The sequence below is a fragment of the Schistocerca serialis genome, chromosome 6, assembly GCF_023864345.2.
Source record: "Schistocerca serialis cubense isolate TAMUIC-IGC-003099 chromosome 6, iqSchSeri2.2, whole genome shotgun sequence".
In the NCBI taxonomy this organism is placed as follows: domain Eukaryota; kingdom Metazoa; phylum Arthropoda; class Insecta; order Orthoptera; family Acrididae; genus Schistocerca; species Schistocerca serialis.
This window is the reverse complement of record NC_064643.1, coordinates 629,342,630-629,369,693: the sequence shown is the minus strand read 5'-3', so window position 1 is coordinate 629,369,693 and position 27,064 is coordinate 629,342,630. Positions and strand designations below refer to the sequence as shown.

Genomic DNA, 27,064 nt, shown 5'->3' with positions numbered 1-27,064 from the left:
ATACTGCTGTCATTCATGATTATTAGACCAGGTATTAATGATGATTAAATTACACTCTGTGCAAAATTCTACGAGGCAGCTTCCTCTTTAATTCCTTTCTCCCAGTCCACGTTCTGCTTTTTTCTTTCTCTTCCTTTTCCTACATCAAATTCCAGTCACCAACCGCACTTAAATTTTCGTCTCTCTTATCTAAATAATTTTCTTTATTTTATCATACAATCTTCCACTCTTCACCATTTGTGGAGCTAGTACCCATATGAACTTTTACTGTTGTAGTGAGTGTTAGCTATTTGTGTATCCTGGCTATGATAATGTGTTCACTGTGCTGTTCATAGTACCTTACCCATGTTTATATTTTCTTGTTTATTATTAGGCTTACTCCTGTAGTATTCCTATTTGATTGTGTTGACAACCCTGTGTTCATCTAACTACTACACTCCATTAATTCCCACAATATCTAACTTCATCCTTTGCATTAACCTTTTTAAATTCTCCAACCTACCTACCCCATTAAGGAATCCGACATTCTATGGTCTGGCCCATGGAATGCTATTTTTGTTTTTCCTGATGACAGCATTTTCCTGAGCAGTCCCAGCCCCGAGATTTGAGTGAGGGTCTATTTTACCTCTGGAATATTTTACTCAAGAGGATGCCATTATCATTTAACCATACAGTAGGGCTACATGCCCTTGGGAAAAACTATGGCTGTAATTTTCCCATGCCTTTAGCCATTTACAGTACCAGCACAGCAAGACATATAACAATGCCAGATTAGTGAATCATCCACATTGTTGCCCAGCAACTGCTAAAAAGGCTGCTATCCCTCTGCAGCAACCATGGGTTATTCTGATGATTCCAAAAATGCCCTTCCATTGTGGTTGCTTCTATGGTACAACTATCTGTATCATTGAGCACACAAGCCATCCTACCACAGCTTGTGTTTATAGAAAGTATGGACGACAACATGCTGACCATTTTCTTTGTTTCTTAAGTTGATCCCCCCTCCCATGCATACAGTGATAGATACTCAAGTATGTTCAATGTCTCTCTCTCTCTCTCTCTCTCTCTCTCTCTCTCTCTCTCTCTCCTCCTCTTCAACACACACATAGAGCAGAAGAATTTGTCACGCAGGTATTATTTCAGCTTGTGTCTGAATTTATTTTTGTTATTGATTAAATTCTTTATATCTTTAGATAGCTGGTCAAGAGATTTTTACAGCAGAATACCTCACTTCTTTCTGTGCCATATTAAGGCTGAGTGAGTGATAATTTGTTGTCCTAGCATTATGCACTGTTGAGTCACATCAATGCAAGCTCCTGCCGAAAGCCTTAATAACTACCTTTTGTGGAATGGATCACTGAGAGTGTGGCAGGAAGGGAGTCAGTGAGATTCTGGAAGGTGCCAGAAGGGATGTGGAGGTATTCCGTCGTAGTGCCATGGGCAGCTGCACAAGGTTTCTTGGTTCAGGATCCATGGCGCAAACAGCCCGATCATGGTAGTCCCAGAGATTCTTGCCTGGGTTTAAATCTGGGGAGTTTGGTGGCCAGAGGAATACAGTGAATCCACCCTTGTGCTCATTGAACCACGCACATACACTGCGAGCTGTGGTATGCATTGCATTAACCTGCTGGAGATTGTGCCAAGAAAAAACAAACAGCTTGCAGGGGTGGGCATGTTCCCCAAGGATAGATGCATAGTTGTGTTGATCCATTGTGCTTTCCAGTATGATGAGATCACCCATGGAATGCCGTGAAAACATTTGCCAGACCGTAATGCATGCAGGGTATTTGCTTTCAGATGTTTCACTTCATGCACGTTAATGGCCATCTGTCTGACCGAGCATAAAATGTGATTTATGATTCATTTGAAAATGCCACCTGTTACCACTCAGTGAATGTCCAGTTGTGGTACTGATGTGCAAATTCCAGCGTTCATCGCCGATGAACGGCAGTCAGAGTGGGTGCACAAACCAGGCGCCCACGGCGGAGGCCTATGTGCAGCCGTGTTTGTTGAACAGCTGTTGAGGAGACACTGTTGGTAGCCCCTTGGTTCATCTGGGTGTTCAGTTGCTCAGCAGTTCAATGACTGTTCGCCTACACACCTTTCCACAGCTGTCATTCACCCATGTCATCTATTGCCTGTGGTGCACCACAGTTGCCTCTGCTTTGCTTTTGGTTTTGGTTTGATTTTGGTTTTGGATAGTGCCATCTTGTCATGTTCAATACATATTACACAATACACATTAACCATGGCAACACACAAACAGTTTACAAAATTAGCCATTAGTAATTTCAGATATGCTTCCACCCTTGGCCTGAAAGCCGTACCTTTTTGGATGTCAGACAAGTTGCTTTATTTCTGTGTCCCCTCCTCTCCCAATACACTTTATGTAGCCTCCACTGCTACTGCTACCACCTCTCTTCGGTGACTGGTTATTGCATGTTGATGTAGACCATACGCCATGGTCACAAGAATGTGACTGGTCTGCATATTTCTTGAATGTTACTATAGTTTTTCTTTTCTTTTTCAAATTATGGTTATTGACTGTTAACAACAAAGTTTTGTGGGGACTAAATGTACTGTGGGGATGCTGTCAATATGCCCAGCTGTTTAAAGAGCTGTCTATAAGAGGTTCTATAGTGGACACCACACATTTGCCTTATTTCAGGCTTCTGTGCAACAGACATTTTTCGTTGGAGACTTGTTCCCCCACGTCATGAAGCTACAAGACATTAGTGAATGCAAATAACAAAAGTCAGCCAATCTTCTTACTTTTTCAATTCCAAAATCTAATATTATTCATAACATAAAAGTTGCAGAATGTAGACATTTAAGATCTAGAACATGTGACTTTCAGTTCAGTTTCTTATCAAGAATTTAGAATATATTGATTCATTTAATGATTTACTCTCCCGCATTTTTCCGTTAGTCTAGCCTGGTCTCTTACAGAACTGAATTGTATTTAGTGTTTTTTGTCTAAATTCAGTGACATTCCATTGGGAGAGACAGTTATTAATTTTCAAGAGAATATTATTTACTTTTGCAAGTGTTGACTGTGGTCTGTTAGGCTTGATCATAATACTTGCATTGTCAGCAAAGAGAACTAATTCTTCTTCGATATATGATGGAAAATCATTTACGCTTAACAGGAACAAAAGAGCACCCAATATCAATCTCTGTGATACTCCTGTAGTGAAGGTACCCCATTCTGAAGATGCTGTTTAATGGTTTACACTTCCTGATTTTCTTAATGCACCCTTGTAGCTAGACAGGATGAAAACCAGTTACCTGCAAGATCTCGGATACCATAGTATTTGACATGCTTTAGGAAAATACTGGAGGAGAGTACGGCAGATATGGAAACATTTCAAAGTGAAAGTCATACAGTATTGTAGAAATGATTTGAGATTTGACTGGGACCAACATACAAGGGGGTACCCAAAATAATCGGAATAACATTGCCGTGGATGGAGCTTGTGTGGTACGCATTTCTGCTGCTAGGCGTGTATAGCGAAATTCATTGCCAGTTCAGTACTGCCTGTGTTGTTGACCTGGCTGCTTCTGTTCATATGAAGTGATAGTTTGTGCTGGCACCATTTTTTTTTTTTTTTTGTTTAGTTTTTTATGATGGCTAGTTTAACTTACCAGGATGACGTCAAGGGAAAAACTTGAGTGTACGAGTGGTCTGCTCAGTTTAAAAATTGCGACATGTCGATTGATGACAAACCTCATTCTGGACATCCATCAACTGCCTGAATCTCAGAGTTTGTTTCCCCAGGTTAGACTGTCAATCAAACCTTTTATTTGGAAGTTTTAAGAAGATTGCACAACAATGTTAATCAAAAAAGACCCGATTTTTGGCAGACAGGAGACTGGTTCTTCGATGACGATAATGCACTCGTACACACAGCCATCTCTGTTAGACAGTGTTTGGCTAAAAAGGGCATGGTTCAGCTGCCCCACGCGATTTACTTGCCTGACTTGGCTTTGTGTGACTTTTTTCTATTTCTGCGCATGAAAAAGGGCATGAAAGGACTCTTAACTTGACAATGTTGAAGAAATCAAGAAAAATGAAGGAGGTGCTGTCAGCCATTTCCAAAGATGACTACAGAAAATGTTTCGAACAGTGGAAGCACCAGTGGGAGAAATGTATTTGTTGTAATGGAGAGTATTTTGAAGGGATAATGTTGTTTTGTAAACAATTTGAAAATATATAGTTTGTTTAACCTGTATAGCATCCTTCAGTGTTTCCAGTGGTAGTGTTTGTAGTGGTGTAGTGGTTCTGAGGCTGTATGTTTGCATTACTCCATGAGTATGCAAAAAATAACAGCATTGAGGTTTCCTGCTATGGAACCGTGTTTCATTTCTTTGATACTATGGCACATTCTTTCATTTAGCATTTTGACTGTTCATTTATCTCTGACATCTTATTGTGAACCAGTATTTCATCTGTGATTATGGAATGTCCAAACACCTCACCGGAATTCTGTTTAAAACAAGTCCAAACAATCTTGAGCAGTGTTCATTTAAATACGCATTTGGTTGACAATTAACAGACATGACAATTGTAGTGTGAGAAGCTTATTCATAGCCCAAATTTGTCTAAGTGCTGCAGACACATCGAAATTTTTCTGTTGTCAGTAGCTGGTATACTTTCAGTTAGCCACACACATTTGTGGACATTGTCTAAATGGCTGGACATACATTCACCTGAAATATGATTATATTCTCTTTGTGCTGATTATCTTCCTTCCAGAATTAGTTTATCACAGCTTCAGCTTAATTTTATTTATTTTTCACTGAAACATTAATTTAATATTTGCCATAATCACCACAGGAAAAAAGCTAATGAAAGTGAAGATACAGGAAGAACTAGTTGTCATAGCATCTCATCCACTATTAAATCTAATTATGATTATTTTGTTCGTAATCTAAAAAAATAACTATAAGAGATTACATTCAGTTTTAACCTCTGTGAGTCAGGAGTAGTGTACACATGAAGTTGCAGTACTTCTGAACCAGGGCATAGTTAGGAATGAGTGTCCTGGTTGCATTATAGCCCTGTGAATACAGTCATACATTATTTGTAAATACTCGATGCAATGTTTATTTGTCTTTGGCGTATGGATAATTGTGTAACTTTCTGTCTTCGAGTCTACCTGAACCTTCTATGATGTGTTTCAGTGAAATTGCAGGAAACCATATGAAACTTCCTGGCGGTTTAAAACTGCGTGCCAGAGCGAGACTCTGAACTCGGGACCTTTGCCTTTCGTGGGCAAGTGCTCTACTGACTGAGCTACCCAAGCGTGACTCATGACCTGTTCTCACAGCTTTAATTCTGCCAGTACCTTGTCTACTAGCTTCCAAACTTTTAATCTGCCAGGAAGCTTCATATCAGCACACACTCCGCTGCAGAGTGAAAATTTCAATTTGGAAACATCCCCCAGGCTGTGGCAAAGCCATGTCTCCGCAATATATTTTCTTCCAGAAATCACTAGCCCTGCAAGTCTCGCAGGAGAGCTACTGTGAAGTTTGGAAGGTAGGAGACAGGGTACTGGCGGAATTAAACCTGTGAGGAGAGGTTGTGAGTTGTGCTTGGGTAGGTCAGTCGTTAGAGCACTTGTCCACAAAAGGGAAAGGTCCCGAGTTCGAGTCTCAGTCTGACACACAGTTTTAATCTGCAAGGAAGTTTCATATTAGTGCACACTTCGCTGCAGAGTGAAAATTTCATTCTGGAAACATACCAAAATGTTTGAGTGACATTGCGTATATCTGAGTTGTTCTCTTTATGCAGGCCTTCCATCTGGGGGCAGCAGCCGGCATAGTCCTGGCTGGCAGTGTCGCAGGTGGTGGTGTGCACTGGCTGGCAGCAGCGAGCTTAGGTATTCTCCCACCACTCGTTGCTGCGGTGCTGGCCGTTCGTCTGCCTCCGTCTCCTCACTTCACCATTTTGCGGCATGTTGCCGGAGACCCCAGCACTAGAGGGTCAAGTAGTTCAGTGGCAGCAGCTGGGAGCCTGCTCGAGACACTAGCTTTGGCATTGGTTTTGGTGTCTGTGGTGCAGTTTTCTGGACACTCATCGGTGGCATTGTACACTCGTCGTCTTTTTGCCCTGCTTGGTGTCTGCAGTGAAAGCGCAGGAGTTGTCACCGATATTACCATAGGCATCGTGAAGGTAAACATTAAATTTTTGCCTATTTCCATAAAACTAGAACGTACCTTGTAGTAAAATTTGGTTAATAGCAGAATTTGTTATATAGAGAAGTTGGAACTCAAGAGAAAAATAATTTTTCTGTAAACAGTGAAAGATGTAGTCAGTTGGTATAGGCTGTTGGTGAAGTGATGAGGAACTGACGTAGTATCAGCTGTGCTCAATTTTTAATACTTGGAATATAAAAAGAATGCTACAGTGTATTGATTAAGGTTTAAAACTAAGAATTTTCTGAAGTATTAGGTATATAAGAAAATAAGAGATATGTGATAAGGAATTAGAATGTATGCAGATTTAGTCATAATATAGTTACTTCCTTTTGTATGAGACAAGTTTCCTATAAATAAATTCAATCTGTGCAAGTTATGTAATGCTGCAAGAGTTGTTGAAGCAATAGCAAACCTTTACCACTAACAGAGAGAGGAGTGGATATAGGAGTTTACAAATTAACGAACTATGTAGAATACAGGGCTAATACCAATCAGTTTGATTTTTTTCATCATTTATGTAGGCACTTCAGGTAGTTCTTTACATTTAAAAAAATGAAATAAAAAATAAAATGTGTTTCCGTACACACTTAAATAAAGGAAATGAAAAAATTCCAGGTCGACAAATGGCAACATGTAAGTAGCCACAAAAACATTCCAGATCCAGCTCTGTTAAAAACCAGCATAATTCTGACTTTTAAATTGTTGTATTGAAAGAGAAACACCTGAGTACACAATATTGTTTCCTTTACCTGTTAACTGGGGTTGGAGGCTGCGGTCTCCTCTTGCCCCAGCATATGGGAGCCCTTGTTGATATGCTCTTTTCTATTCATGTGAATTGTACTTGTAGCATTAAGTCCTCTGTCATATGAATACGGGAAGTAATTTGGGAGTGTGTAGCAGTTGTCATTGTACAGAGTGTGCCCGGTCCTGTATTCTGATGAGGCTTTGTTTATTCGTGAAGGCTGTTTCAGTACCCACAGTTTGCATGTTTGGGCACATGTGAATCCACAAGGTACTTGACCATGTGCTCATCGACAGTGATTCGGTGTTAATATTTGGACTGCTACTCTCTATGGTAGGCTCTTCCATTCCACCTCAACGGATATTGTGTATTCATGGAACGTGTGTTGCCAGAACTGCTGGAAAATGTACCTCCGAATGTTAGATAAAAGATGTACTTCCAGCACGATGGGGCATGAACCCATTCCAACGTTGCTGTGAGGAGTGATCTGAGAGCCACCTTAGCAAAACTGTGGATTGGCTCAGGTGGCCCCCTGCCCTGGACACTCAGGTCACCTGACCTCATATGTCTGTACTTCTTTCTGTGGGGGTATAGGAAGCAGCTGGTGTATGAAACCAGTGTTCAGAAGACCTCATCGGTAGAATTGCTATCACTGCTGATACCATTGCGGACATGCCAAGAATCTTCAAACAATCGTGACACCAATGATCTGTGCATACAGGTCAATAGTCGCCCATTTAAGCTCTTCCTGTAGATGTCTGCTATAATAGTATGCTAAACTACTTTCTGTGTAGATCGTTCCTAGCATCAGAAATAGCTGTCAGGGATCATACATGCCATAACTAAATATATTTGTTTTGATGTTGTCTAACTCCTGTATTAATTTGAAGAAATAATTTTGGAACACCCTGTGTATCTTGCAAGTTATTAAAGTCTTAATATTTGTATAAATTGTTGTTAGACATTTCCTTTTTAGTGCAGTTGGTGGTATGCTACCCCTTTTTGTGTATGTTAGATTACACAAAATTTTAATTAGTTTTAATATGGTTCTGTTGAAAAAAATGGTACTGTTACTTACAGGTATGCTTCACTGGCATGTCAGTGTGCTTGGTGGATAGAATTGGACGACGTCCTGCTCTGCTAGTGGCTACAACATGTGCAATGTTATCAGTTGCTCTGCTTGGTGCTTTCTCAGCATATGGTGGCTCATCAACAAGCTGGACAAATCCATGCAATGCAGTCCCTTCCATTTCCTCTCAGCCTCAACTCATTCAGTACAGTGTCGGTGAAGTTGTGGCTCCAGACTTACCGACAGGTTCACCACCACCCTTCCCCATGCTCCCGACACCAGTGCCTCTCATTGCAGAACCAGCACCACGCTGCATGCAACATGAAGCCCAGCCACCTGCAGGTATGTATGTCACTGTGTAGTAGCATCTGTCTGTTCTTCTTTTCTTATTGCTTTAGTTATTTATTCTTAAATTTAAGAAAATTCATAAAACAGGCTTAATAATCTGCACTCCATGGCAAAAATGTAAATCACCCAGACCTTTTTGTATATCAGTGTAACTTTGACCACGTACACACCGTTGGTGAGTATGTAAATAGAGTTGCAATTCTCTTTGAATGGTTACCAAAGTGCAGTTAATGTTGTTCATGTGTAGTGTTCTTACCAGGGCTGGTAGTGTATAAAAGGGTCGTGAACACCATCAGATGTTAAATCTTCACTGAGAAGGACTCTGAGACACTGTGTACTCATATGAGTCAGTGTCATGAGCACCTAAAAATGTGAAAGGGGCCTCATTGTATGTCTCATTTCGGCTGGCTGTTCTAATCATGCGTATCCAGATTTGTGGGGTGTTCATATGTGACATTGGCCTGATGTTGGACTGCATGGGAACATGAGTGCAGGCATATTTGTCATCAAGATTGCGGTCAACCACATCTGACCACCACAAGGTAGGATTGCCCTATTGTGCATGAAGCACATCATAATGCCTTCTCCATGCTTGCCTTTCGAAAACAAGTACTGAATAAGCTGCAATGTTTTGTGTCATCGTACACCAGTGGTCAGAGACAGGCAGCAGCTGGAATAGGGAATCACCAGTTATCGTCCCATGCATTGACTACCATTAACACAGCAACATGGACACCATTCATGCTAAGTTTGGTTTAAACAGCACCTTGCTTTCCTAGGCATGGATTTGTTGGAGGTGGTATGCCATTGCCTTACTCCGATCTTCTAACTGATTTATCAGCCAATTAAAGGGGGACGTAAAGTAAACCCTAATGTTATCAGGATTTGTAATTAGATTAACTGGGCTAGCACTAACAACATTGTAAGAAAGTTAACCTCTATTCTTCTGAAATTTGACCTCTGGAGTGAATGTTAACAGTATTTACAAATAAGAAGAAGAAGAACTGATTACCTGATTTCTAAACATAAATAACAGAATTATTTTTGACAGAAGCATTCATAGCAGAAAAACAATATTAAAGTGGTATAGGAAGAGTAGGTTGTTCAAGTGGTGAAGGGAGGGAAAACTTGCACAAAATTATTGATCCAGATAATAGAGAAAGTACAAGAAATGATCTGTTAGTGGTATTAGACTAACAGTAGAGTTTCAGTTCCATTTTAGTGGAATTTGTGCTAATTGTTGGCTTAAATATAATGTTTAAACTCCAAAATAGTAGAAGCAACATGATTAAAGTGACAACAAAAGTTACGTAAAGGCAGACAAAAATGTGGGGAAAAAGTTGGGACATGTTACCAAGGGGGAAAGGAAAATCTACACCAGTAGAGAGACAAGAAAAGAATGGCAGAGTGGAAAGCAAATTAAATAGCAGCTAAAAGACTTTGGAGAGGAAAGGAGGACTAAGGTGTTGTGACTTGCCAATCATTCAAAGTGCCGCCGCGCAATTACGCACATCCTCTACGTGCGGCGCTGTCTGCCACCCATGCAGCAGCTACGCCACCTAAGCGGCCAGCCGAGCAGCGGCCGCTAGACTGGGACTCAGTGCTCATTTGAATGCTAACGTGTACACATGTCTTGCTTGTCAACTTACTCTGTGACTTATATGTGTTATGTCGTTCTGAAATATATCTGTTAAACTTGATGTTATAACAACTGGCGACGAGGTAGGGGATTTTTCCTTTTCACCGTTGACCCACAGGTTTCCATGGCTACTGTTGAGCAACTATTGCAAAATCTCCTTGAACAGCAAACGCTTCTAACAGCGGCGATTCGCGATTTCGTCGCGGCGTCAAATGCTGGGCGTTTCTCGTTGTTGGCTATACCTCCTTTTCCTCCTTACGACGAGACGGCGGATGACTGGTCCGATTATGAAAAACGTCTTCGACAGCACTTCTTGGCATTTCATGTCACGGACGAACAACCATGTGAGTCTCTGTTCCTTTCCTGGATTTCACCTCAAATGTGTCGGTTGTTGTCGCAATTGGCTCCTTTGAAGGATCCTGCGTCTTTGTCCTTTGCTGAAATGTGCTCACTTCTGTCTGTCTATTTTCAAAAGCAAATGCATGTGGTAGCCTCTCGTGTTGTCTTTTATCGTTGTCAAAAACAGCCACATCAATCCTATCGCACTTGGGCTGCTGAACTTCACAGCCTCAGTCGAAAGTGTCAATTTGTTACTGACGTTCACAAAGAATCCTATGCCGATTCCATGGTACGGGATGCTATTATCCGGTCGGCACCCGACAAAGAAGTTCGGCAACGTGCCCTTCAGTTGGCAGATCCGACTTTAGATGAAGTTCTCTCCATTGCGCAGTCTTTTGAAATTTCTCGCGCCGCTGGGGCGCAGATATAGGCGTGAGGTGATGTCGGGGAAATACAACCTCTGTTCGCTGTTGATGACGCGTGCGGCGCGTCCCCGCCGGCCGACGTGGCCGCAGTGCGCTCCCACGTGCAGCCTCGGCCTAACCGTAAACAACCCGCTAAGAAACTGCAGCAAAACCCCCGGCAACTTCCTTCATGTCCGCGGTGTTTTACGAAACATTCACGCGAGGATTGTCCCCAACATTGGGCTGTGTGTCACAATTGCAAAAAGAAAGGTCATGTGTCTTCCGTTTGAAAACCTGACCGCATACATGATGTTCATGAACATGACGCTGATTCTAATTCTGTGTTGTCTGTCAATTGCACTTCTTCCCTTTCAGGGAAGTTATTCCTCACTGTCCAAATCCTTGGTTGAGATCTTCGCATACAGGTGGATACCGGTTCTGCTGCTGCTGCTGCTATAATTAATTCTCAGACGTATTTTCAGTTGGGTTCTCCACTCCTGTCACCTGTCACTCCGGCAATTACGGACGTGCAATAAACAGATTTCTCTCGTGGGACAGTTTAATGCTGAGGTATCTTACAAATCTGTCATTCGCACTGTCCCCATATTTGTGGTCGACCAGAGTAACGCAGATAATCTTTTTGGTTTCGATGCCTTTCACGTTTTTGGGTTCTCCATAGATGACTCTGTCAATATTGTCTCTGATGCTATTCCTTATGCTCAACTGGATTCCTTGTCGATGACATTTTCGTCCCTTTTTTCTCCTGGGTTAGACCTTGCAAACAACTTTGAAGCTCATATCATGCTCAAACCCACTGCTCGGCCTAAGTTTTTTCGGGCTCGGCCCATTCCTGTGGCCCTTCATGATCGGGTAAAACGGGAGTTGGATCGTCTCACTACTTCAGGGGTCTTGTTTCCTGTCGCTTCCAGTGAGTGGTCCTCTCCTGTCTTTGTCGTTGCTAAGCCAAATGGTGATATTCGTCTCTGTGGTGATTTCAAAGCCACTGTAAATGCTCAATGCCTCATCAACACTTACCCTATGCCCCGTCCTGAAGAACTGTTCACTAAACTTGCTGGAGGCCAGTATGTTTCTAAAATCGACGTGTCAGAAGCTTATCATCAACTTCCTCTCCACGCTGCTTCCCAGCAGTTTCTGGTCCTTAACACGCCTTTCGGCCTCTATCAATACCAACGCTTGCCATTTGGGGTTGCTAGCGCCCCTGCTCTCTTTCAGCGATTCTTGGAACAATTATTGCTCCCTGCCCCAGGGTGTACCAATTACATGACGACATTGTTGTCACTGGCTCCACCACTGAAGAACATCTTCAAAATCTCCGGACACTTTGTCACGTCTTACAGACTGCCGGTCTTAAGTGTAATCTTCAGAAATCACAATTTTTTGAGGCATCTATCACGTACTTTGGGTTTCAATTCTCTCGGGATGGTATTCGTCTGCTTCAGCAAACTGTCACTGCAATCGATGCCCTTCCTCGCCCTACATCTGTTAAGGAACTGCAGGCCTTCTTGGGGAAAATAGCATACTATCACAAGGTTTTACTGTCTGCGACTTCGGTGGCTCAGCCGTTGCATCGCCTGTTGCATAAAAACGTGCCTTTTCACTGGTCCGCGTCATGCAATGCGGCTTTCCAGAAATTGAAGACTATGCTGAAACAGGCCTCATGCCTGGCTACTTATCGACCTGGCCAACATCTTGTTCTTGCCACAGACGCCTCTCAATTCGGGGTCGGTGCAGTCCTTGCGCACCGTTTTTATGACGGTTCGGAACAACCCATTCTTATGCCTCCAAAACGCTCACGGATGCCCAACGAAAGTATTCTCACATTGAAAAAGAAGCTTTGGCCATTATTTATGCTCTTCATAAGTTTGGTGTTTTTCTCTATGGCTCAAAATTTCATCTTGTTACGGATCACAAACCACTTGTTTCCTTGTTTCATCCATCATCATCACTTCCCGACAACGGTGCACACCACCTCCAGCGTTGGGCTCTTTACTTGTCTCGTTTCAATTATGAGATTCATGTCCGGCCAACGGCTCAACTTGCAAATGCTGATGCTCTGTCTCGCCTTCCCATGGGTCCTGATCGGGCATTCGATAGGGACGAACTTTTGTGTTTCCACCTGGATGTTGCCGAGCAGCGGGTTGTGGACCCCATCACTGGGGACAGGCTGGCGGCTGCTACGGTTTCTGACCCTACCCTCTCCCAGGTTTTACACTGTATTCAGAAGGGTTGGCCAGATCGCCTGTTCGCTAAGACTTCTGATCTGTTGCGGAACTACTGCGCCTTGCGCTACCGCCTCACGGCTAGGGTTGTTGTTATCCTCCTTTCCACTGACAATGCTTCGCCGCGTGTTGTGGTACCTGCGTCTTTGCATGCTTTGGTCTTGCGCCTCCTTCACCAAGGGCACTGGGGTGTGTCCCACACAAAATCTCTGGCACGCCGTCATGTGTACTGGCCTGGCATCGACTCTGAAATAGCACACATGGTCGCTGCCTGCGGCCCTTGTGCATCACAGGCCGCTGCCCCGAAGTCATCTTTGTCACCGTGGCCTTCGCCTGAGAAGCCCTGGGAGCACATTCATGCTGACTTTGCGAGACCCTTTTTAGTTACTTATTGGCTGCTCGTAATTGACGCCTACTCTAACTTTCCTTTCATTGTCCGTTGCATGTCGCCTACCACCACGGCAACCACCAGTGCTCTCGCCCGCATTTTTTCTTTGGAAGGCCTCCCCTCTACTCTTGTTACTGATAATGGTCCGCAATTTGCCTCTTCCGAATTTGCGGATTTTTGTGCTCGTCACGGCGTTATGCATGTCACGGCCCCGCCGTTCCATCCACAATTAAACACTGAGGCTGAACGACTGGTCCGCACATTTAAGGTTCAGATGCGGAAACTTCTGATTTCTTCTGCTGCTGCTGATGTGCTTCTCTAGTTTCTGGCGTCTTACCGTTTCACCCCCATGGGTGACCACAACCCGGCTGAGCTCTTACATGGCCGACAGCCCCGCACGTTACTTCATCTTCTGCGGCCTTCCACCTCACGGCCGTGGGTGCCTTCACTTCGTCGGTTCACCGCCGACGACCTCGTCTGGGTACGGGGATATGGCAGGCGGCCAAAATGGAGCCCGGGCCGCATCTTCCGACACTGTGGCAGACACCTGTATGAAATCCAGATGGACACGGGTGTTGCAGTGCGTCATTTGGACCAGCTTCGGCCTCGTGTGCCGGCAAAGCCTGTTCCGAATGCCGCTACACCACCTTCGGCTCTACCTGATGCTCGGGATCTTGGCATCTCTCATCGCGATGCCAGCACAAGAACGGACGCCACCAGGAGACGTGCCCATGCAGGAACCGGATGACCATCCTCTGTCAGAGCAAATCTACTCGCCTCCTCCTCCAACGGATGCCGACCCATCGCCCATGTCTCCTGTCATATCAACTGGACTTGCCACAACGGGCAGATTGGTGCATGGGGCCCCAGCAGATTCGACCCCTACGTCTCCTGTCATCTCGACCTGTTATCATCGGGGACACTTCTGTCCGTACGGGAAGCCTCCTCCTCGAGACTTTACGGCGAGTCAAACAACGCCTATGGACGTTAGCCATCTCCCGGACACCTCTATCAGGACTAGTGCAACAATTTCAAAGGGGGGAAAAGTGTTGTGACTCGCCTATCATTCAAAGCGCCGCCGCGCAATTACGCGCGTCCTCTACGTGTGGCGCTGTCTGCCAGCCATGCAACAGCTGCGCCACCTAAGCGGCCAGCCGAGCAGCGGCCGCTAGACTGGGACTCAGTGCTCATTCGAATGCTAATGTGTACACGTGTCTTGCTTGTCAACTTACTCTGTGACTTATATGTGTTGTGTCGTTCTGAAATACATGTGTTAAACTTGACGTTATAACATAAGTTAGGGCAAATTAAGTCATTGAGGAGGGCTTTGTAAAATGTGTTTGGGGAGGGAGGGGGGGTCGCTGCAGAGGGAGTCCAAGCGATGAGCACAATAAGCAGGTTTAGTTGGATGTAGATTGCAGTAGTTATTCAGAGATGATGAGGCTTGAAGAGGGTAGAGTAGCATGAAGAGCTGCATCGAACCAGTCTTCAGACTGAAGAAGAAGAAGAAGAAGAAGAAGAAGAAGAGAAAGAAGACAGATGATAAATGCTAGAGACATGTTGGAGAGTAATTTCCTTTTGGGTGTAACAGTGAAACTTGAGTTCCATTTCGATAGTACTAACCTATTTGCATCAGGCTTGAATGCGTCACATCCACCACTGGAGGCAAATTGAAATGAGTGGTCAGCTGGCTTGAAGACCATCGTATTGTATAACATGTTGAATAACTGACTGCCCCAGGCTTACCCCAAATAGATGCAGATTAAATTGTAGAAATTGATCACTGGCCAGCTACAACAGTTCTCTTTCCTACGCAGTTGATGCCATACCCCTCTGACTTACCAGAACCTGTCTCCCACAAGTGCATACACAGTAATGACGTATGTCGTTTGCCCAACAGACCAGTCTCTATAGGCAGAAGAAATGACAGAAGACCTGTGTGTGTTGGGTAGGCATTCCATAACTTGAAAACTAAAACCAAATTTACCGAAAACAGGAGCAGCAACATTCCATCTAAATGACAAATTTGCAAACTACTGTCTGCAGTTGATCAGAATCAGTATATTACACTGCAACAGTACGTCAGAGTGCCTGAGTTCACTTTGGCTATGTCACTTACCTAATGTCACCACCTTTGGAAAACAGCTTTGGTTTTATTGGAGTGACTAAATGGATCTGTATGGGTAGCAGATGCAAACACTCTGAGATTGACAGCATTGGCTTTGGTTTATTCAACAGCTGAGAACTGTTCAGCTATATGACACGGTAGTAATTTGTTACACTGTATCTGGTACACTCCTCCCTATACTTCTTGAACAGCTCCTGGTGCTAAGCAACATCACTTCATCTCACACAAGAAGATAGTAAGCTCTCAGTTGGTCATGGAAGGAAAGCTCAAGAACGAGTCTCTTACCATACACAATGTAATCCAGCAAGGTTTTATAACCTGACTGAAATTTTGTAAAGCAGATTGGACAATTGCCATGAGCCTCTTAGGCAGGACTTTGAATCTTATGGCTGCCTTGGAATCAGAGTGATTACCTTCATGCCAGCTAGGCTTCTTGCAAGGCAAAATCCCATCTTTGTAACTTCTGGATTTCAACGTATCTCACTGTACCCAGTGCATATCCAATCATATTGGATGTAGAACATGAAGAACTGCCTTCATTCCCTGCATCTGTAGATGTCAAGACTCTCCAAGAGGGAATCGTAAAAGAACTGTGGCAGGGTACTTCTTAAGCAATCACGGGACTGGAAAAACTGGACGTTGATCTTTAATTTCTCCATTTGTCTCTTTTTTCTGGTTGCCTATATTTTTGTTTGTAACATTTGATGTACAAGAACTATGTATTTTTTCTGTCAAAAAGTATTGAACACTAAATAGTGATAGATATTAAACTGAAAATGTATATGACTTTTTAGAATCCTCACACTTATCATATATGTAGCTTCTGACAAATTTTTGTTGTGTTAGGTTTGGGAACATTATGGCGAGCACAGAAAGACAGAAGTTTTGTACTGCCATGCAGTTCCACTTTGCTTTCCTCTGCTACAGTTCACTGCACACAATTTTGTTATGATTCTCCCTCTTCTCACTTGTTATGAAATGCATCAACAAATGAGCCTGTGAACATCGTGGTGTAGATCCTGAAGCAAGTCATCCTCTTGTTACCAGGAGGTGCAGTTCTCTTCCCCAGTGTTTGAACATTTTCTTTGTCTGATCTGTGAGGCAGTGATGCACAGCATCGGTATGGGATATGAATATGTCCAAAATATAGGAAAAACTTTCTTGGTTGCTTTTTACAATGTTTCATATCACTGGAAACACTGTTGTGATTTGGTCTTGCAAATTCACCCCTCCTATTTTCTATCTGATACTCCAGAACACAGATCAATTTTTTGACTTCCACCTTTCCCACATGGCGTCATTTGTAATAATATCAGCTGGTTTTCAGTTAAGTCAGAAAATGGATATTGTTGTTATCTTTCCACTTATGTCGCAACATTTTATTTGCTGGTCAAATATAGATTCTCCTCTATTGCAAGTCTTTGACAGTACAGGTAACTTACTCAGCTCCTCCTACAGTCATTGATATATTTAGTGTTCCTCTGAATGACAAGAACATGGTCTTTCTTATAAACATTTGGAGCAGTATTGTTAACCTCTACGTCTAAATCCATAGCTGCAAGCCACCATGAAGTGCATGGCAGAGGGTATGTTCAGTTATTAGAGTTTCTTCCTGTACCATTCACATATGGAGGGCGAGGAGAATGATTCATTGAATGCTTCTGTGCATGCTGTAATTATTCTAATCTTGCCTTCACAATCCATATGTGAGTTATTCATAGGGGATTGTAGTATAGTCCTTGAGTCATCTTTAAAGCCTATTCTTGAAACTTCGTTAGTAGACTCTCTCGGGATAGTTTATGTCTAGCTAGTTCATTTTCCCCAGCATCACTTTAACACTCTCCCACAGGTCAGATAAACCTGTGACCATTTTTGCTGCTGTTCTCTATATACCTTCAGTATCGCCTGGCAGATTTCGTTGCCCAGCGATTCTACCAATAAACTGAAGTCTACCACTTGCTTTACTCACAACTGACCCTATGTGATCATTTCATTTTATATCACTACATAGAGTTACACCCAGGTATTTGTATGAGTTGGCTAATTCCAACTGTGACTTATTGATATTATGCTCTTAGGATACTATGTTTTTTCATTTTGTGAAGTGCACAATTTTATATTTCTGGACATTTATAAGCAAGTTGCCAGTCTTTCCACCACTTTGAAATCTTATTAAAATCTGACTGAAGATTCATGCAGCTTCTTTCAGACATTACTTCATTACAGATAACTGCATCATCTACAGAAAAAATGTCAAATTGCTGCAATGTCATAAATATGCAACATGAACAGCAAGGGTCCCAACACACTTCCCTGGGGCACACTCAAAGTTACTTCTACATCTGACTATGACTCTCCATCCAAGATAACATGCTGTGTCCTCCCTACCAAAAAGTCCTCAAGCCAGTCACAAATTTCGCTTGATACCTCATATGATTGAACTTTTGACAATAAGCATACATGTGGCACTGAGGCAAATGCTTTTTGGAAGTCAGGAAATACTGCATCTGCTTGGTTGCCTTGATACAAAGCTTGCAGTATGTCATGTGAGAAATGTGCAAGTTTCCAGAATCCATGCTGGTTGGCATTGAGGAGGCCATACTGTTCAAGATACCTCATTATGTTTGAGTTCTGAATATGTTCTAAGATTCTACAACAAATTGATGTCAGAGATATGGGACAGTAGTTTTGTGGATCACTTCTACAACCCTTCTTACAGATCAGTGTTTCCAGTGCGTTCTTCCAACTACTGGCCACAGTTTTTTGTTTGAGTAATCTACGATAGATTATCGTTAGAAGAGTAGCTAACTCAGCCCCAGATTTAATACAGAATCTGACAGGGTCTCCATTTAATGATTTCAGCTGTTCGTCAACACTACTGACACTAATACTGATTTCACTCCTCTTTTTGGTGGCATAAGGATAAAATTGGGGCAATACTCCCGGATTTCTTTTGTAAAGGAACATTTGAAAACAGAGTTAACCATTTCAGATTTTGCTTTGCTACCCTCAATTTCAGTTCCTGTCTGATTTGCTAGGGTCTGAAAACTTAACTTTGGTGCCACCAACAGCCTCTACATACGATTTTGTGAAAGATTTTTTTGATAATATTCTGCTACGGTAGTCACTGAAGGCTTCACCCATTGGTGTCTGGACAGCCAAATGTGTTTCACTCAGCCTCTCTCAATCAGTGGTTCTATGCCTTGTTTTTACACCCATTATGCGGTAGTCTTTATTTCCTTAGAAACTTTTTTACAGTGACCATGGGGGGCCCCTCCCATTATGAACTGTTATACTGGGTACATATCTATCCAGTGCGTGGTGAACTGTTGTTTTAATCTTGATCCATACTTCCTCTATATGCTCCTGTCCTGTGCTGAAAGTTTCAAGTTCCTCATCGAGATATGACACTAACGATAATACTGAATATATCTGTCTTTCTACTTGGTTTAACTGTCCGTTGTACTTTGGTAATCATTGTTGCCACAACCACATCATGATCGCTGACACCAGTTTCAATGTGGACATTCTCAAAGAGGTCAGGCCTATTTGTTACCATTAGATCCAGTATATTTTCATCATGAATAGGGTTCCGAATTATCTGTTCTAAATAGTATTCAGCACAGGCATTTAATAATGTTTCACAGGCTGTCTTATTCTGCCCACCACTAATAACACTGTAATTTTCCCAATTGATTCTTTGATGAATAGCCTTCACCAGTGATTAAAGTACACTTGGTGTACTTAAGTACAGGTGAACTGAGGTCTTCTCTGAAGTTTTCAGTTACATCAGGAGATGAGTCTGGTGGACAATAGAAGTATCCAATTACCATTTTATGTCCACCCCTGATATTGAGTCTTGCCCAAACAGTCTCACATGCAGCTTCAATTTCTATCTTAGTGGACTTGAGGACCTTGTCCACTGTTACAGATACACCACCTCCATTTCCCATTAGTCCATCCTTTTAATATACACTTAAATTTTCCCCAGAAATCTCACTGCTATCAATTTCAGGTTTAAATCGGCTTTCTGTAACTAGTATATGTGAGCTTCATTGCCTTTTGGGTGCAAACTCTGGCACTTTGTTGTGAATGCTTTGATAATTAACACTAGGATTTTAATACTCTCACCTATAGGAGGCATTTATTTTGATACTGCACTGATACTTCTGGATTTCCTGCAGCTGTCATTATCTGAATTTGATGGTGAGTTGCCTAATCTAAAAAACCTTTGTGTCTGCTTCACACACAGTCGGCTACTGGGGTAACAGCCTCTGATGTGTAGTGCACAGCTGATCCATTTAGGGGCATGCTACAGTTCTCTATGGCACAAGTCCGAGAAGTCACAGTGTAATTTGTCACAGAACTTTTGAAGTCTCTGGTTCAGTCCTTCCACTCGATTCAGAACCAAGAGGCCACGATTAGTTCTGGGGACAATGCTGCAAATTGTAAGCTCTGCTGAAACTGCATGTGCGAGGGTGGTGTTCTCAACCTTCTCTCCAGTTGCTGGAATGATCTGTATATGACCTCTGAGCCCAGACGACAAGACATAATTTGTTCCAACATTTGCCACAGTCTGCAGTTGATTGCACCCTGTTCCCTCAGTGGCTGCCAGAATAGTCTTTTCAATATGTTGAAAGAGGCCACCAGGAATACACAACTGAGTGCCTTGTATAAAATGTCATACATTTGGCATAACTGCCCAAAATGCAATTTGAGATTTCTTATTGCCTTATCTTCATAGAAACAAAATTATCTTAAAAACATTTTTTTAAAGTGGAGAACACTTACGCTGTAGTTAAATGCAGAAAACACACAATAGAACCATACAACACACTAGAAAACCATAAGTGTACAATTACACACAAGAGACATCTGCAAGTGAAAATGCAACAGGTTGTGTTTACTGATTGTTCTCATTATGCAAGCTGTGTACACCAATGCAATGGTTAGTAATTATTTTTTATAAATTGTAGTAAAAATATGTGGAGTAAAATAAAAAATCCAGATGAGTGTGAGTGGAACTTACTTATCAAGGATTGTGTTCAAACTTAATTGTGTACACAGATAGTTAATCAATCCAGTTCATCCATCCCGGGAATCGTGAATCTTGACAATTTTTACCTGTTATCGGCATTGATTCTGGCAAGATGTTGATTCTGGGTATTGCAAGAGCTTGGAGAATGTTTTAATTTTAAGATTGGAGTTGGATAATGAATGTTAAAAGAAGTATTTTTGTGAGATATAATTACAGTTAATAATTTTTGCTTTTTTCCATTAGTTGTGTTGTGATACCTTGCTTCTTGTCAAATTTCATGATTCCAGGTCTAAGGGAAGTGCCCAGTAGTTTTTGATGAGTGAGTTTGCAACTATCAAAACATGTGACATAAATAGCTTTCTCTTTTGATTGCAATAACTTAGCTTACATTTATTACACTGCCAAGAGGCAGTGGATCTTCAGATGTGACATAAATTTCAACTTCAGATGTCTAATAACAGTTCCTGAGAAAAAGGGGTTTCAACAGTCGGGTAGATAGTGTAAATAAAAGTTGCAGTTAAGAAAGAACCTAGGGAGGCCATGGAAAGGAACATTGAAGCCAGTGTGGATAGTAAATGCTGAATGTTGTTCCTATTGTGGTCCTCAGCCCAGGAGACTGGTTTAATGCAGCTCTCAATGCTACTCTACACAGTGCAAGTTTCTTCATCTCCAAGTAACTATTGCAACCTACATCCTTCTGAATCTGCTTAGTGTATTCATCTCTTGGTCTCCCTCAACTATTACATTCCACGCTTCCCTCCAATACCAAATTGGTGATCACTTTATCTCAGAATGTGTCCTACCTACCGACCCCTTCTTCTAGTCAAGTTGTGCCATAAATTCCTCTTCTCCCCAATTCTTTTTAGTACCTCCTCATTAGTTTCATGATCTACCCATCTAATCTTCAGCATTCTTCTGTAGCACCACATTTCAAAAGCTTCTATTCCCTTCTTGTCTAAACTATTTATTGTCCATGTTTCACTTCCATACGTGGCTACAGTCCATACAAATACTTTTAGAAAAGACTTCCTGACACTAAAATCTATACTTGAAGTTAACAAATTTCTCTTCTTCAGAAACACTTTTCTTGCCATTGCCAGTCTACATTTTATATCCTCTCTGCTTCGACCATCATCACTTATTTTGTTCTCCAAATAGCAAAACTCATTTACTACTTTAAGTATCCTATTTCCTTATCTAATTCCCTCAGCATCACCTGCTTTAATTTGGCTATATTCAATTATCCTTGTTTTGCTTATGTTGATGTTCATCGCATATCCTCCTTTCAAGACACTGTCTATTCCGTTCAGCTGCTCTTCCAGGTTCTTTGGTGTGTCTGACAGAATTACCATGTCATCAGCAAACCTCAAAGTTATTATTTCTTCTCCATGGATTTTAATTCTTACTCCAAATTTATCTTGTTTCCTTTATTGCTTGCTCAGTATACAGATTGAATAACATTGGGGATAGGCTACAACCCTGTCTCACACCCTTCTCAACCACTGCACCCCTTTCATGCCCCTCGACTCTTATGTTATCTTGTTCGTGTACAAATTGTAAATAGCCTTTCACTCCCTGTGTTTTACCCCTGCTGCTTTTAGAATTTGAAAGAGATTCTTCCAGTCAGTATTGTCAGAAGCTTTCTCTAAGGCTACAAATGCTAGAAACATAGGTTTGCCTTTCCTTAATCTATCTTCTAAGATAAGTCATAGGGTCAGTATAGACTCATGTGTTCCAACATTTCTACGGAATCCAAACTGATCTTCCCCGAGATCTGCTTCCAGCAATTTTATCATTTGTCTGTAAAGAATTCATGTTAGTATTTTGCAGGCGTGACCTATTAAACTGGTAGTTCGGTAATTTTCACACCCGTCAACACCTGCTTTCTTTGGAATTGGAATTATTATAGTCTTCTTGAAGTCTGAGGGTATTTCGCCTGTCTCATATGTCTTGCTCACCAGATGGTAGAGGTTTGTCATGGCTGGCACTCCCAAGGCTATCTGTAGTTCTAAAGGAATGTTGTCTACGCCCAGGGCCTTGTTTCGACTTAAGTCTTTCAATGATCCGTCAAATTCTTCATGCAGAATCATGTCTCCCATTTCATATTCTTCTACATTCTCTACCATTTTCATAATATTGCTGTCAAGTTCATCACTCTTGTATAGACCCTCTATATACTCCTTCCACCTTTCGTTTTTTCCTTCTTTGCTTGCAATTGGTTTTCCATCCGAGCTCTTGATATTCATACAGATGGTTCTCTTTTCTCCAAAGGTATCTTTAATTTTCCTATAGGCGACATCTATCTTACTCCTAGTCATCTATACCTCTACAACCTTACATTTGTCCTCTAGCTGTCCCTGTTTAGCCATTTTGCACTTCCTGTCACTCTCATTTTTGAGACGTTTGTGTTCCTTTGTGCCTGCTTCATTTACTGCGTTTTTATATTTTCTCATTTCATCAATGAAATTCAATATCTCTTGTGTCACCCAAGGATTTCTACTAGGCCTCGTCTTTTTACCTACTTGATCCTGTGCTGCCTTCACTGTTTCATCTCTCCTAGCTACCCCTTATTCTTCTACTGTATTTCTTTCCCCCATTCTTGTCAATTGTTCTCTCATGCTCTCTCTGAAACCCTCTACAACCTCTGATTCTTTCGGTTTATGTAGGACCCATCTCCTTAAATTTCCACCTTTTTGCAGTTTCTTCTGTTTTAATCTACAGTTCATAACAAATAAATTGCGGTCAGAGTCCACATCTGCCCCTGGAAATGTCTTGCAATTTAAAATGTGGTTCCTAAATCTCTGTCTTACCATTATATAATCTATCTGATACATTTTAGTATCTCCAGGTTTCTTCCATGTATACAACCTTCTTTTTTGATTCTTAAACCAAGTGTTAGCTATGATCAAGTTATGCTCTGTGCAAAATTCTACCAGGCGGCTTCCTCTTTGATTCCTTACCCACATTCCGTATTCACCTGCTACTTTTCCTTCTCTTCATTTTCCTAGTGTCAAATTCCAGTCCCCCATGACTATTAAATTTTCGTCTGCCTTCACTATCTGAATATTTTCTGTTATCGCGTCATACATTTCTTCAGTCTCTTCATCATCTGAGGAGCTAGTTGCCATATAAACTTGTACTACTGTGGTGGTGGGTGTGTCTGCTACAATAATAATTTCACTATGCTGTTCATGGTAGCTCATCCGCATTCCAATTTTTTTTAGTCATTTTTAAAACTACTCCTGCATTATCCCTACGTATTTTTGTGTTTATAACACTGCATTCACCTGACCAGAAGTCCTGTTCTGCTGCCACCAAACTCCACTAATTCCCACTATATCTAACTTTAACCTATCCATTTCTCTTTTCAATTTTTCTAACCTACTTGCCCACTTAAGGGATTTGACATTCCACACTCCGATTCGTAGAATGCCATTTTTTTTCTCCTGGTAACATCTTCCTGAGTAACCACCATCCAGAGATCCAAATGGGGAACTATTTTACTTCCAGAATATTTTATCCTAGAGGATGCCATCAACATTTAACCATACAGTAGAGCTGCCTGGCCTCGGGAAAAATTATGACTGTAGTTTCCCCTTGCTTTCAGCCATTTGTAGTACCAGCACAGCAAGGCTGTTTTAGTTGATATTACAAGGCCAGATCAGCCAGTCATCCAGATTGTGGCCCCTGCAACTACGTAAAAGGCTGCTACCCCTCTTCAGGAACCATATGTTCGCTTGGCCTCTCAACAGATGCTTCTCCATTGTTGTTGCATCTACGGTACCACTATCTGTATCTCTGAGGCACATAAGCCTCCCCACCAAAGGCAAGGTCCATGGTTCATGGGGGATTATTCATACCAGGTTAGATAATGATGGAGTAGGAGTGGGAATAATAATAATAAATAGAAAACCTGGCTGTAGAGTAAAGGGTTATCTGCAGTGAACAGAAATAATGTTGATGTTGACATTGAGTGGGTATCTCAGAGAGATTGTAATCATACAGAAGTATAAATGCTGCTGACAGATATGTATGTTGGTAGGATTGAACAAGTGCAGGGTGGTGCAGGTAAAAGTAGCCCCCCCTCCTCTTTGAATAGGAATGCAATATTTCATCTTCTGAAGTAGAGTAAACAGCTGCAACAATAGACAGTTTTATGCAATAATTGATTGATAGCAGTCTTCTGTCAGAATTTCAGTTTATTTCATCATTAAAGCCTGCAAAAGGGTTTCTCAATAAAAGAAAGGATTGAAATTGTGGCTGCATATGTGAAAACTGGTTCAGTTAAGGAAACTCTCAAAATTTTCAGGGTCAAGTATCCGGCTAGAGGACTACCAGCAAAGGGAGCAATACAGAGTGTGCTTAAAAATTGGCACAGCTAAGGATCTGTGCAAAATGTAAAGTGATAAAGAACTCCTTCAGTTTGCACACCAGAGGCTATTGCAGACCTTTGCCGAAGAATTATTCAGAGTCCAAAGAAGTTTACACGTACATTGACACAACAGGTGCATGTAAGGAGGAGGAGTTGCCAGTGGATATTGAAAAGTATTAATTTGAAGCCCTATCGTGTGATGTTTGTGCAGCATTTAAAGGAGGATGACAATCAGAAAGGTGTAGATTACTGCATGTGGCTTCTGAATAACATCAATGCTGGATGGTTAGACCCGTTCCATTACATAATGAGTAATGAAGCATGGTTTCATTTTTCTGGTTCTGTGAATTGAACATGAGGTACTGAGGAGTGGAGAACCCTAAAATTGTGTGTCAGAAACTACTCCATGATGAAAAAATCTGTGTTTGGTGCAGTGTAACAAGAACACACATCATTGAGCCGTCATTAAACACTACCCTCAAACATGGTCGCATATATGGAAATTTTTTGAAAGATTTTGTGCTCAACTCACTTAATATGAAAGACAATACTGCTTCATCTGGCAATATGAGGTATTCCTGGAATCTAAGGTATTCCTGGAATGAGTCCGTGATGTCTTCACTGAGGAAAGAAATGCCAGCAAATATTTATGAAAGACAGCATCATCAATATCTGAACTTTGTGCCAGGTGTATCTGAATATGCTTAGGCATGCACAGCTGTATACAATGTTGCAGGGGGCTACTTTCAATGTCTTCTATAAATGTATTTTTCACTGTAAATAAATCGTAAGTCCATTTCCGCTATCCGTTTATGTAATTTCACTGCATTTCTTTTACGCTTACATGGGCCACTTTTATCTGTGCCACCCTGTATTTTATAATATCAGTGAGTTTGTAAAATATGTCAGTTGCTGGTGTGGAAAACTGGTGGGATGTTCTTAAAGAAAATGTAGTAAATTTAGCAGAAAAAAATACTAGGATCTAAAAAGGCAGGTAATACGCAGCTATGGAATGTGGATGAGAAGACAGCAACAATGCTGGGCATTCAAAGACATGATTACATGGAATTGTGGAAACGCTAAGTAAGAATGGATTGGGATAAGATGTCAGGAAATTGATACAAAATTGAAACATGATGCTGCACAAATACTAATAAGCAGTCACTTTGGGGAGCTCACTGATTAGAGATGAAAGCGATAATGAAGTATGGAAGCAAAGACTAAGTGAAAACATGGAAATAATTCTTGAATAAACTGTACTGTTCCTCGAAGAAATTAGGCTGGTTGAAAATGAGGTCATGGTCCAAAATGGTTATGAGGTGATTTAGTCCATATCTCTGAATTTTAAGAGGCTATATATAAACTCGTGAGGAAGAAGTGTCTAAATGTCGATGAAATACCATGGACATTCTTATGGGCATCAGGCCAAAGATCAGAACAAGGACTTTACTAGCTCATGAATGAAACATGTATAATTGAGGATGTTACACCAGGTCTTGAACAGTAAGTATTTAAATTATACACATTCAAATGAGCAAAAAACAGATAGATGTAATAATTACCTTACAATCAGCCTAATGTCACATGTGTCAAAATAAGCACAAGAGTGCTTCACCAAAGAATAAAAGGGAAAATTGAAGTTGGTTATGAGAGAACCAATTTGGTTTTAGGAGGAGACACTAGTGAAGTAATTTTAATACTGCAGTTAGTGATAAAGGTAAGTTTTTGTAAAACAAAAAAGTTTGTAGATTTGAAGAAACAGTTCCATTTGAATCCTTGCATGTGTTGACAGCTTCTCTGAATAACATAGATGGGCATTTTCCTTGCAACACAACTTCTGTTCCTGCAGTCCTTCTGGCTCTTTTCCCTATCCCGTGCCCCACACCCACCTCCACCTCCACTGCTGCCACTTGATGCTAACTTGATTAGTCTTGCTTCCACACCCTTCCCTCTTCCTCTCTTGTATCTCCACCTCACAGTCCATTACTCCACATCACCATGCTTTGCATAAAACTAACTTCAGGCTGGTGGTCTGCATCCATAACCAGCTCAATTACTTCCTAGAGCACAAGAGGTAACAAATTTTTTACAGTGTGTTGTTTAGTGCTATTTCTGCCAGTAATAGATTTATTAGAAACATTTTCCTGGTGCCACTT

At 41.6% G+C, this 27,064-nt stretch overlaps 1 protein-coding gene across 1 annotated transcript in view; it reads left to right on the top strand.

The window, feature by feature from the left end:
- The window catches only part of LOC126483776 (solute carrier family 2, facilitated glucose transporter member 10-like), a 65,174-nt gene that overhangs the window by 6,567 nt on the left and 31,543 nt on the right, over positions 1-27,064 (top strand). The window contains exons 3-4 of the mRNA XM_050106932.1: positions 5,795-6,175; positions 8,024-8,354. Of these exons, the coding sequence (XP_049962889.1) occupies positions 5,795-6,175; positions 8,024-8,354 (712 nt within the window). The remainder of the gene's footprint in view (positions 1-5,794; positions 6,176-8,023; positions 8,355-27,064) is intronic.